Source organism: Belonocnema kinseyi, chromosome 3 (assembly GCF_010883055.1).
Source record: "Belonocnema kinseyi isolate 2016_QV_RU_SX_M_011 chromosome 3, B_treatae_v1, whole genome shotgun sequence".
In the NCBI taxonomy this organism is placed as follows: Eukaryota; Metazoa; Arthropoda; class Insecta; order Hymenoptera; family Cynipidae; genus Belonocnema; species Belonocnema kinseyi.
In genome coordinates, this window is record NC_046659.1 from 89619923 (window position 1) to 89634296 (window position 14374).

The following is a 14374-nucleotide window of genomic DNA, read 5'->3' on the forward strand; positions in this document are numbered from 1 at the left end:
AGTTAAGTTAGACTAAGGATGGAATTGTAAATATATGTACAGGGAGCGGTGGCCCTCAAACCCGTAAAAGGGAGAGATTAAATACATACATACATACATGTTTTCTTTGTAAGAGTGTCAATTTTTCATTAACATTGAGTATCAATACACACTGATAATCATTGCGAAATTTACATATTGAAGTACCATTATCGAAAATCATTGAAATCATTACAAAGAAAATACCGCTTACTAGAGCGTAAAATAGCAATAGCTGACTATTTATTTTAAAATGTGTTACTATCAGTAACAACTAATTGTAAGAGTTCGTAGCAAACTTTCGGGAAATGCAAAATATCATATTTGTTCATAATTTTATTATCATCAGTAACAATATGTAACATTTATACGTTTCTTCATTTACAAATCCTAAGTAAGAATTGATTTTAAAGTAGTTTGGTGAGAAAAAACCGTGAGATCAACAAAAGAAAAAGAAAATTATTTTTTGATCAGAACGTTCATAACAATATCAATTGCTAATTTATGGTATTTTTTGATTCAGCTCTAAGAGACTTAGGAATTTCTATTTGAAAAAAGTAATTTGTTGAGTTTGAGCACCACATTCAAGTAATTGATTATATAATTTGTTAGAATTAAATTTAAGAATTGAGCTTAAAGACGCTCTGAATGATTTACTTCCAAATAATTATAAAAAACATCAAAATTGGTTAAAATATATTTCTTTACAAACAAAAGGTGAAACTTTAAGTAATTTTTATACCATCATTAGAAAAAATAAAAAGGTGCAATAAGGACGAAAAATTTTCTTAAATCATTTCTTAGATTTTTTTGTCAAATTGAAAAAATGGTTGTTCTGTATTATAATAGTATTATAATATTATAATATTAAAGAATAATGTACTGTTATTTGTATTCCCTCCAAGAATAATTCAAATTTGTTACACCGTTTCGATAATTTCGATTATGAAAAAAGAAGTGAAGAGCAAAATTGATAATCGCTTCACCTCTGTGATTTTTATTCCTTAAAATCATATAGGCACCCAATGTCTCTTAAACTACACTATAATTTTAACAAATTTCATTAAAATCAATCGAATACTGGCAGATCTTGATATTTTTGATATGTACAGGTCCACTATTCAAATTATTATAGAAATGAAGTTCGAAATTTATCCTAAAACAAAAATTTGAAATACCTCATCTGGCAGAAATAAGATTTTGTAGCAATCAGTTATTTTTCATCTTTTTCTTAGAACTAGTTATGTAAGATTTTTATTTGCAAACACTACTGCACAATTATATAGTTTAGTACTTCGAAGCAGGGTGTGCTTATGTTTGAAGATTCTTGGAAGGTGCTTACGAAAAGATTTATTTTCTTGAAGAACGAAATATTTTAATGATCAACGTGTCAATAATGTTTCGCAGCAAACTTGAACCCTTGAGAGAATAATAATAATTTTACGGTTGTATATCATGAGAAACTAATCGGTTTGACCTTATATCACCATATCAGTTCCTAAAAGTCTTTATTTTTCATATTTCTTAGGATAATGATTACAGTTTTAAAATCTTTAGACTGGGGAATAAGATTTAAATATGTAGTTATAATATCTGATTTGGTTTCATCAAAAATCCAACTCGAAATCATTATTAGTTGCATTTTAAATGATTTTAGGTCTATTAAAGGCAGACTTCATCAATACTTGAAATTAGACATTAGACAAATTGCCAAAATATTAGTAAAGTTTAACTGAATATTAGTCACTTTTGACTAAATATTTCTACAATACTAACTGAATCTGTGACTAACTTCTTGCTTCAAAAATAGTAAAAAAACTGCGAAAGTTTTTTCTTGAACTATCTATGCACTTAGCCCCTTTGTGTATGTCTCAGCTTGAAACTTTTTTAAATAATTAAAAATTGTTTTAAAAAAAGTAAGTTCTCTGCGTGCATATTCTATATGTTTTAGAAACTGGATACAGCAGGTTCAAAAAACGTGAAAAATGTATCAACTTTAGCAGTTACATAAGTCGACCTGTAGCTGAAAATATTAAACCGATTCTTCTAAAATTTGCAGGATAAATTCACAAAGTGATGCCCCAGTCAGACTTTTTAGGAACTTTTAATTTATTTATCCTTTTCATAATTATTGAAGATTAAATAGTTACGATTTTTTCAACTGTAGATATCGTAACAATATTTTAACTATATAATATCTTAGACAATTTTGTACAATTATTAGAAGAAGAAAGTCAATGTTTTTATTAATGAAAAAAATTGAATAAAAGTGAAAATTGTTATAAGATAACAATATTGCTCTACCAACAAGATTGTAAAAGATATGTCTTCCTGTTGGGTAGGATGATGTGTTATTCTGCTGTAATTCAAAGTTTAATTGTAAATTTTTATTATAAGAATTAAAGGTCTTGATAAATAAATCAACCCTTTTTTTGAGATCATACATTACAATATTCGGAAACAAAGGTGAAATTGGTGACCTCGCTGGCGCGTCATAAATTTGTTCATAAATATTTTTATTAAAAGTGGGAAAGGTATTTTCAAAAAGGAATTTCGTACAATTTATAATATCATTAAATCGAATTTTGCAATGGTTGTGAATAAATTTAACTCTCTTTTCTAAACTTTCTAAAACCATGTCGCAAGGGATATTTGTAAATAAAGAACAATCATGAAGAGAAAGAAGAATATAATCGACCTTTATGTTTATTTCTTTGATAGAAATAATTGGACAAAAAGAACATCTTGTTTATAAATTTTTGGCAAACCATAACATTTCTCTAAAGCTGTATCAGTTAAAGTAATTTGTTTATGGTGTCATTTGTATTTTTTTTAATTATTGTCCTTAAGATTTTGTAACAAATCTTATGTGTTTATTTGTAATTTTCTCAAAGAGTTTTTATTTACATCGATGTGCCATAAAGAAAATTGGAAATTTTTGTGTTGTAGGTGAATTTTTAAGAATAATACAGTAATGTTCCCTTTGTCAGCATCGGTAAAAAAGATGTCAGGAATATTTTTCAAACAGTTTATTGTCTTTTTTAGTTTTTTGAAATTTCTCCATCTTTTTTGTATATATCGATATGTTCTACAAAGAAGAGGCTATCTTTTAATTGCCGTTAAGAATTAAGCTAACTTCATTTAGCGAAGTTTTCAGGAGGAAGAAATAACCTATTATTTTTCGAAATATTTCCTACGAATTCAAAACTCCAATATTTTGTATTGCAGTTTTTTATGTAATTTAGGCTCCTATAATTTTAAAAACAAGAAATTTTAAAAGATTTTTATTTCTTTTAACACTTCTACGTGTTTGCTAAATTTCATACAAAATGAAGTAAGCCTAACCCTCCTCTTATTTTTGAATACAAAATTAAGATGTAATTTTATATTTAAAAAAATCGAAGAGTGAGTTAAAACTATTTGATACTGGTATGAGAATACTCTTAACTAAATTCTTGAGACATTTTTTCATTTCATTTCGTTTCTTTAAAAATTCTACTATTTGGTTGAAAATTGAGCTATTTTATTAAAAATATGTTTCCATTTTGGACTGAAAATTCATCTCTTATAGTAGAAAAGTCATCTTTCTTGGTTGGAAATTCCTCTCTGTTGACTGAAAACGTTATTTAGGCAGAAATCTAATACAGTGTATTCAGTTTGCAGGATAAAAAAGAATTTAATCTTTCTAAAGATCCTAGTTTTTATCTGGAAGTCGATGTGAGGATATTCGAAATAATCTCACATAGCAGTCAGCATACCTTGTGGGTGTCTTTCACTGTATAGTGATCATAGTGGCGTGGTCTCGATTTGCCTTGAGGCTCAGATAATGCCAAGCCACTCTCTTACATAATGAATCCACTTCGGTTCAGCCACTTACGGCGCTTTCGGTTGGACTGTTCGATAAAAGTGCTCTCACCATTGTCAAAGATTTTATACGTGTCCTTATTATGAAGCGAAAGTGATGCGAAAAAGTAGTTTAAATAAAACCATACTTTTATGGTAACGCTCATAAAAACAAAACCCGCTGCGTAGCCTGCTAAATTCTCTTCCTTTTGCGTGATATAAATAATATCAGAGATCCGAGCGGTTCAGAAGTTTAATTTTCAATTAAATAAGGAGATTTTATATTGCAAAAATGGGATTAAAAGGGAATTTAAATTATGATTAAAAACTTATGAAATTGTGCTTCGAATCACCTCCAAGAGAGATATTTTTTAACTTTTAAAGAAAATAAGAAGTTTTAAAAAAATACAAAAGTTTATCATATATTGTACCCCAATTTCTACTCGTGGCATGGCCTAGAAAAGTTGTCGCAAAAATGTGAATCATATACCACACTATCTGTGAAATCTTATTTTTAATTCGAGTCAGTAAAAATTTTTAAATATTGATGAGTTCCCAAGATATGGCTAAAAATGTCCAAGCGTGTCAGCTTCAACTTTTTGTATCTTAACTTCAACTCGTTTAACTGAATGTAATCTTTGAATTCTCATCTTTAATGTAGGTAGATAAAACTTTAAAAAAAATTCTTTCTGGGTTCCGAAGATTGGATAAAAAATGTCCAGGCGTGTCGAGTTTCAGTGGTGATCGAGAGCTGGAACTCAACGCAGACACGCTTGGACATTTTTAATCATATCTCAGCAATGCATACACATTTTTTTATTTGCATTGGCTTGAATGGAAGATAGGACTATAAACGCTGCGTGATATAAATTTCATATTTTCTCTACAAATTCCCTAGGCCATGTCACAAGTTAAATTCGAGGTGCAATTTTTTTTAACTACTTACGTGGTATATTCTCGTCAAAAGTTAAAAAATATCTCTATTAGGGATCATTTAACTTGGAATTTCATAAGCATAAAACGTTTAAGAACTTACCAACATTTAAAAAAATTATTACTCATCATATTTTCATAAATTTAAGTAATATTTATAAAGATGTTATAGAATACATGAAAAAATATCTTAATCATTTAGAAAAATTCTATAAACACTTGCCTTAAAAATTAGCCAAAACCATCAGCCGCTACTGTGCAAAAATTTGTAATCAATGCAAATTTTCAAAGTGTTTACCAAAATTAATTAATGATAAAAAAAGTTTTTTAACATAATAAAAAATGATTGATGCGTAATAGTAAACAAGTAAATTGTAATACGTTTACCGATATTATTCAAATCGTTGGAATTTGTAAAATAGGCAGAATAGTAATAAAATAATAATTAAAACCTTTCAAATGAAGGTTAATAAGAATTCCTAGACTCTTTTCCATAATTCTATTACTTTTCCCGCTTTTCTAGCTTCTTTATGAAAATTTAAGAACATATACTGAGTTGTTCAAAGTATTTTTTTAAGTAAGCTACATAAAAATAATTTGAATAACATAAGAGACCATTGGAAAAACCTACTTTATCTATCTTCGTTTCTCAGACTTCTATAATTCCCCTATAATAATAATTTGATTGAGAATCTAACAATTTTCTAGAAAAGACATAATTTTGGGTTGAAAATAAACTACTTAGTCTAAAATTGGTCTTCTAAGCTTAAAAATCCGAGTCTTTTTTATAGAAATTTAATCCTTTTTAGTTAAAAATCTTTGGTTGAAAATAAATCTGTTTGGGTTGACGATTCAACTATTCTATTGGAATTTCATTGTGTTGGGTTAAATTCAACTATTTTTATTTAAAAATGAAAAAATTATTTGTTAGAAAAATCAACTATTACATTTCTCGTTAAAATTCACCTTTTTAGTTGAAATAAAAACTATTAAATTTTTCGTTAAGAATTTATCTTTTTCTTGTACCAAATTCGACAAATTAGCAAAAATGAAACTATTATAGAAAAAAATTATGTGTTTGCAGTTACGAATTCTTTATTTCAGATTAACATTCATCGTCTTTGTTTAAAATTAAATTCTTTTGGTAGAAATGTAATTCTTCTTGGTTAAAAATGTTTCGTTGAAAATTGAATTGTTCTGGTTTACGATTCAACTATTTTTGTTGAAATTTAATTTTTTTTTGGTTGAATTTGAACGTTTTTTATATAGAATTAAAATTTTTTGTGAAAATAGCAAGTATTATATTTTTCGTTAATAATTCACTTTTTTTTTTAAATACCAACTATTATATTTTTCGTTCAGAATTCACCTCTTTTAATTTAAAATCCAACTATTTGGTTAAAACTGAACTATTTAGTTAAAGATTACATTTTTTCTTATTAAAGATTCATCATTTAAGATGAAAAGTCATCTGTTTGGTTAGATATGTAACTATTTTGTGTAAAATTCGTCTTTGGGAAGAAACTTCAACTATTTCGATAACAATCTCAATTATTTGGTTGAAGATTAAATTCTTCGTTGAAGATTCGTATTTTCGGGTTGAAAATTCTACTGTATTGTAAAAAAATCTGTCTTTTTGTCTTAAAAATTCAACTTAACTATGCTATAAGTTGAATATTTTTTTGGTAAAGAGGTTTGTTCAAAAAATGATCTATTTTTGGTTAAGGATTCCTCTATTTTATGGAAAATTCTTATTTTTTGGGCCAAGTCAACCGTTTTTAATTTAAAATTCAAATATATCTTGATCCATATATCATATATTGTTGTTGAAAATTTGACTGCTTAGATAAAAATTAAACAGCTTTGTTATAAATTCAATTTTTCCTGGTTAAAGATTCTTCTCTTTAGTTTAAAATTAATCTCTTCTGTTGAAAATGCAAATATTTGGATAAAAAATCATATTTTCTGGTAGAAAGTTAAACTATTTGTTTGTAAATTAAGTTTTTCATTCAAAATACATATGTACAGGTTGAAAAATTTCAACCGTGTTTTGAGAAACTTTATCTTCTTGCCTTTAACATTAATCTTTTTTGGTTGCAAATTCAACTATTTGGTTCTTTTCGAACATTCAACTCTTTAGTAGAAAGTTTGTTTTCTTGGCTTGCAAATTAAAAATTTAATATTTTTTAGTTAAAAATGCTGCTATTTGGTTCATTTTTAAAATTATTTTAACTATTTTGAATTTAAGATTAAGATATTTTTTAGTTAAAATGACAACCCCTATATTTTTCCGCCAGAATTCATCTTTTTCATTGAAAATTATTGAAAATTCACCTTTTTGGTTGAAGATTCAACTATTTGGTTAAAAGTTCATCTTTTTATTGAAAATACGATATTTTAGTTAAAATATTACAAATTTAGAGCCCTTTAATCTGAATTTAATATTATTACTTACATTAATTTTATTTAAAAGAATTTCTTTTCCTATTTTCATGAGAAATCTACCCATTTTCCCTGTTTACAGAATATTTGAAAGTTCTATCAACAAAAAGAATCTCTGTCAAAGCATCTTGTTTTTTACTGCTTGAATGCCTGTCTATGATACTTAAACAATGAAACTGAATTTTGTAAACGTATTCTATTGAGTAATTGAATTGCTTCCAACTTCTTTATTGATTTTTATTCATATATAACTTCATAAAATTATATTTAAACAGCCGAATTTTACAACATTATCAATATAATTTCCTTCCTCGTCAAACTTTTATTTTATATTTATCGACGGTTTCCTTTCTGTTTCTGAGTGAAAAAAAGTATGGAATTACAATTCCAATTTATTAAGCAGTCGTAATATTACCGTAATTTTCCCACCTCTGATGATTTCTAGTAATTTCATAACACGTGACCCTGCGCATTAGCGGATACTTTCATCCGCTTGCAGACCTTGATACGATTTCACACCGATAATAATTCCACAGCGTTTTATCCGTTTTCAAAGTAGCAACATTGAAGTAACATATCACACTGCCTTTCCTCTTTTCCTCTTATCATTGAAATATCTAGATTGTGAAACTATCGAGGGTGACTAAAGCATTGAATGGACGCATATGTATATTTAACTACTATCCATTTTCGAGGAATTTACTCAACAATTCACATAATTACTTCACACTGATCTTAATATTATCAAACCGTTCAATCGCTCGTATAAAATTAAATTCAAGGTAAATACATTTAGAACACAGTAAACCCCAGGATATGAAACTGTTTCAAATTAATTTTCAACAAAAAAAAATTTTCAACCAAATAGTTACATTTTTAGCAAAAAAATTAATTATTAACAAAGAAATTTAACGTTAAAAAAGGTTAATTTTCTACTGAATGAGATGAATTTTCAAGAAAATATATGAATTTTCAACTAAAAAAGATACATTTTTAATCAAGAATGGAATAGTTACATTTTCAGTATCAAAAAATTATATTTTGACTTAAGACGAAATTTTACACAAAAAAATTGCAGAAGTCAACAAGAAAGTCAAATTTTCAAACAAATAGTTAAAACTTCAGTCAAAAAACATGAATTCTTAATGTGAAACATAACTGCTATCATTAAAAAAAAAGATTGATTTTACACCAAAACGACGAATTCGCAAATAAAAAAGATATACTAAAAAAATGATATATTTAAATTTTGGATTTCAAAAAATTGAATTTCAACTAAAGAAATGAAATTCAAACTAAAATGATAAATCTTGAATTAAAAGAGAAAATTAATTTTCAAAAACTGTTCAACTTTAATCCAAATAGTTAATGATGAATTTCCCACACTGACACAATTTATAACAAAGGTTCAACTTTAAACGATATTAGTCAATTTTATACCAAAAAAAGAAGAATTTTTCATGAAAAATGACGAATTTTTAAAAGAATACATTATTTTTTTACTAAAAAAGATCGAATTTTAACCAAAAATGGAATAGTTAAATTTTCAGTTTAAAAAACTGATTTCTGATAAAAATTGAAAGGAATTTTCAACCAGTTGCAGTCAGCGGAGAAACAGGAAATTTTAACAAAGTACTTAAATCCTCCACAAAATAGATAAATTTCAACAACAACATTTTCTACCTAAATAGACAAATTTGCAATGAAAGAGTTAAGTTTTCAAACTAAAAAGTCAAATATTTCAGAATAAAGTTAACTTTCAAAAAAGAAGAGTTTTCAAACAGTACAATAGTTAATTTATCCACAAAGGCGGGATAGTTTCAACTCAGATTATGAATCTTCAACAACAACTAAATTAATTTTGAAAGAGAGTTTAACTTTAAATAAAATTGCTGAATTTTCAATTTAAAGAATCAATTTTTCATTAAAAAGATGCATTTTCAACAATATACATAAATTTTCCACTAAAAAGATACATGTATAACAAAAACTGTAATACATAAATTTTTAGTTTCAAAAAATTAACTTTCCACTAAAAAGGAATGTTCAACAAAACTGTTATTGATCAACAAAATAGATAGATTTTGAACTGGAATAATTAAATTTTTAACAACAACAAAAAATTTATTTTCAACAAAACATTTAAACTTTAAAACAAATAGTGGATTTTAAACAAAAAAAGATTTTAACTCAATCCAAAAAGGACATTTCAACCAAAATGATTAATTTTTAACCAAAACAGCTATGTTTTCCGAAAAATTGTTCAATTATCAAGCAAAAAGATACATTTTGAACTAAAATTATTAATCTTGAACAACAACAAAATTCATTTTTAACGACAGGCACAGTGGTGTGAAATCAAATAACAAAATTTAAAATCACTTTTAGCACGAAATTTTTAATTGATTTCATATTTTTTGTATTTCTCAGCAAAATTCACAATTAAATTTAGAGTTGATATGTGCCAGCGACTTTCAATTTATTATTGTTTAAATTTTCATTTTGATGCATCTAGCGAACAAATATTTATTCTCTCCTTTTTCTCCTATCTTTTTGGAAACAAATTATAATATCACATAGTAACATTATTAATTGTTCGTTTTAAAGTAATATTTTGTCGATAACATTACTGACTTTTTCAACAAGGTGAAACTTGATCATGATACTTTTTGCTAATTTCATAAACATATTATATATAAAAATATATAAACAAATTATATAAAATAAATCAATTTCGATGGACATCTATAGGTAGAAAAATCGTATTTTCCTCATCTTCCCTGAATTATATTGCTAGTATTGTTTAGTTGTTTATGCATAAAATTAAGAAAATATATATATATATATATATATATATAATGACAAATTTTTATAACTTAGCTTTACTGGTAACTTCACTTGACAATAATTAGGATGAAAATCATTTTTTCTGCTTTTAAAAATCTACACTAAGCTCATGTTCATATTAACAGACATCATTCGAAACGTCAATTGCAGAGAATTATAAAAAAGTGTTATATCTATAAAATTCATAATGTGCTTATATTACTTTGAAGACGGGCAATCGATAATGTTCAGTATTTGATATTATAATTTCATTATAACAAGCAAAAATACTTTGAATCTTTCGCTTGTACACACCCTGTGCACTAAATCAAAGAAATACTGAGCGTTGGGAAGTTGTTTACAAAAATATAGAAGGTAAAGGAAAATATCAACATTTGTTTGCTGCTTGCATTAACATGCAATTTACAACAATAACAATATAAATAAATTTTGTACATAACAAAGCTAAATTTAATTATTAATTTTTAAAATCTAAAATCAAATAACAATTTTGTTCTAAAAGTTATTTTGAATTTTATTATTATTATTATTTATATTTGAATTTTAAAAGAATAAATAAATAAAAAGTTATATATATATATATATTTTGATATCGTGATAAACAAAATTATTTTCATTTTTTTAGCCCCTTTCAAGAAATTTTCTTATCTTTGAATTGCATTAAAAATTCGTAAAAATTATACGCTACCTATACGCTCACCCCAGACAAAAGTATCACGAAGTTTTGTCAAAACAGCTATATCCCTCTAAAACTTTGATATTTAAGAAATGGATTGACCCAACTGGTATTTTCTGTGATTGCCAATATTTATTGTATAGCTATGAACATTCCTATCTAGTATGAAAATGTAATTTTACATCAAACTTGTATTATAATATCGTGCTGAAAGTTCAATGCACGAGTTCAATAATGCAATTTACTCCAAGTAGGAAAATACATATTTAATAATGAATATTCATTAACTATTTGCAACATATTGAATTCTGCAAAATAAATAATTGGTAAAATAATAAGTATAAATAAAAATTAAATCTAATCTCAGTTGTATATTTGAACTGACTTTGATATTCTACTTGAATTAAATATCTGAAATAGTCTCTCTAAGTTTGCAAGTAAATCAGGAAGTACTTCAGCTAGGAAGTACAGAAAGTAGCAGAGAATCCTCGGCAGTCGGCGGAGGCACTCGTGAAAGTGAAAAGTTGGAGCGACGTTTACGAGGCATGAAATTGAAAATCGAAGAAGCTTAATATTTTTTACAAAGGCAAATTATTTACCTGACAACCGGTCTCAACATTCGCGTACATCCCTGGCAAAGCAGGCACGTGAGCACACGAGAAACTTGTTCTAGGTACAGTGTGATAAATTGGATAATCCACTCCCGGGATTCCGGGAATTTTACTAAAGTCTTGCTCATCCTTCTTTGGCTTCTTTTTCACCAAAATTGGTCGATCAATTGGCACTACTGGTTGGAAATCTTGATAATCCTGGTAGTCGTATATTGATTGGCGCTTCTAGATAGAAAATAAAATTTGGACAATCAGAATTAAACTTGGGATATGGGCGTGAAAGGTTTTTCAATTGGGCAATCAATGCATCTCGGAGACGCGAACAAATATATTATATACTTTACTATTTTATTCCCAATACTGAAATTTTTTCCTCATATCAACAAGATAAACAATACATATATTTTTATTTATATAACTGTATTGCTAGATGATAAGTGTTAATGGAATGTTCGTGAATAGGTCATTCGACGAGTCTCGACGACACGAACAAGCATTTCAGATATACTAGTGTACTATTCCTAATGTCAAAAAAGTTTTTCTCGTAGAAACAGAATAAAAAACGTCTTTTGAAACTTCATAAATCGGTATAGTACGCCACAAAAGTTTTCTACAATAGGTCAATCGATGCGTCTCGAAGATGCTAACAAATACACGAGATATTGTATTGTTGTATTTTTAGTTTTAAAAAAAGTTTTGCTCATATACACAGAATAAATCACCTTTTTGATTAATCGGTGCTGGGTAGTCATAAATCGTTTAACTATAGGCCGATCCGTACCTCTTAAAGACGCAAACAAACTCACCAGATAACAGATTGCTGTACATATTCTATATATCAAAAATGTTTCTCGCATATAAACAAGGCGAAATTTTGTTGTTCAAATCTCTAATTTTAAAAAAAAAAACGACTTCTAAGTGGCCGATGTAATTCAAAATTCTATGTGGGCTGGATATTAGTCGGACCACCAATTCGACTAAATTTTATGATGATAGATCTTTACTTTTCGAGATATGGTGAACATAAAAAAGTTACACACACATCGCCACTTTTCGAAAATTGTATGTTCGAGCTCCTAGGCACTTTTTAGTTAAATCAGTTTTGTTTTAAAATTTTGATCCGCCCTAATGCATTCGTAATTTTGAATTATGAAAATTTTGAATTTGGATTTGAAATCAGCAGCCTGGAAAATCCCTGATTAGGAATTTTCAGTAAAATTGGGTATGTTACCAAATTTTTGTATATTATATCAAATCGGGCATTTTGAATTTCAAAATTTTGACTTTGTATTTGAAATCAGCGACCCGAAAAATCCTAAGTAGCAATTTTTATTCAAATCGTTTTTTTTTAGCAATTGCAGTTCGCCATATTGTATCCGCAATTTTGAATTTTGGCCAGCATTAATTTAAACATCAGATTTGTAGTAGGCATGCAAACATTTATATAAAAAAATGTGTAATACATAACATATAAAACAAAAACGTTCGCGATATTCCATTAGTGATTTTTGTTCAAAAATTCCAATTTCAACATAGACTTTGAAGATCAACAAATTTTATTTACACACATTCTATAATTTTTCTATATTCGGAAATTATTTTTGTTTTACTTAAAAAAATCTGCCCGCTTTGCGGGCACATTCCCATCCCGCGCTACGCGCGAGGCTCGCAAGTTTGAGCTCGCCTAGGGCGCGCGACGGTTGAATCTCGCGCTTCTCGCTCGGATATTTATTCTTTGCCTTTGGAATGCTTGAAAAAAAATTTATCAAAAAGATCTCTTTTAGATGTCAGTATTTATATGCGTCTTCATATTCTGAATTTGTCTGAATTGTCTACTCAATTAAGTATAGTCAAAGATACACATTCTCATCGTGACACTCGCGCTGCGCGCTAGATTTCCGACAGACATTTGTAAACAGGTTTTGTTGGATTTTTTTCTCGTAATTTTCATCGTTTTTCCACACATTTTTTTTATTTTATTTTTTTTTCAACGTTATTTTTCACGAATAAAACAAAAGGTACGCGTCCTATCAAGGAGTGATTCTTAACAAAATTGTAGATCTTTTTTGGGATAACCATTTTTGTTAATTCATCTTTTTTCGTATACTACATAGTTTGTCTACAAAATGGAATTTTTTATTTTCCATTATTTTTTGTGTAATCAAAATTTGAATTTTCGATTTTTGAAGAAAATCCAAAAATTGGTTATGATAATCTTGTAGGGCTTTCAAAAAGAAATGTTTTTCTTTTCTTGACTTTTTTTCATATCGTGCGTTTTTCGGCTTCAAATTTTGATTTTCGGTTGATTAAAAAAATTGCGAAAACGCCATAACTCTGATAATTTCTTTTTATCGAAAAAAGTCATTAGGATAAATTGTTTGTTCTTTTTAATACTATAAATATATGTGCATAGAATTTTCAAATTCAGAAAAAAGTGGTCTCAAAAATTTTCAAAATGCGCTCACTTTTTGAATTTTTATCAAAGATAACTGGTTCACGAACTCGTCCTTTCTTTTTGAACTTAAAAAAAATGTGCTAAACATGAACGTGGAGATCCGTTGAAAAAGTGTGATGTCAAATTTCCGACAATTCTAATACTTTCTCAATCCTAAATGATGAGAATGTAAAAATGTATTTGGTCATCTAGATCTAAGGTTCTATGATATTAAGACAGAATTTCAAAAAAGGTCCAGAAATGCATTTATAAAAGACGATTTTTGCCCAAATTGAACGTTTAAAAAATCTCTAATAAAATCTCAAGTCAAACTGTCACTGCTGATCTTTTACCAAATTTCTTTTTTGTTTATTTAATAACAAAATTGAAAATAAATGTTGAGCCTTTCAATAAATACTTCAAATCATTCAAAAATATCTACCAGGTGTATACATATGAAACCGGTAAAGCCATTTAGCGGCCAGTAGGCACACTTGTAGGCACTGTCGGAACTTACCATTTGTGCTAATTGGCGTATTGTCATCTGTCAACAATATCCAATACCAAACA

The 14374-nt window shown here is 27.4% G+C and overlaps 1 protein-coding gene across 1 annotated transcript in view; it reads right to left on the bottom strand.

Moving 5' to 3' along the window:
* Positions 1 to 14374, bottom strand: part of LOC117169928 — a 77223-nt gene that overhangs the window by 8042 nt on the left and 54807 nt on the right. Inside the window, exon 7 of the mRNA XM_033356437.1 lies at positions 11359 to 11595. Within this exon, the coding sequence (XP_033212328.1) occupies positions 11359 to 11595 (237 nt within the window). The remainder of the gene's footprint in view (positions 1 to 11358; positions 11596 to 14374) is intronic.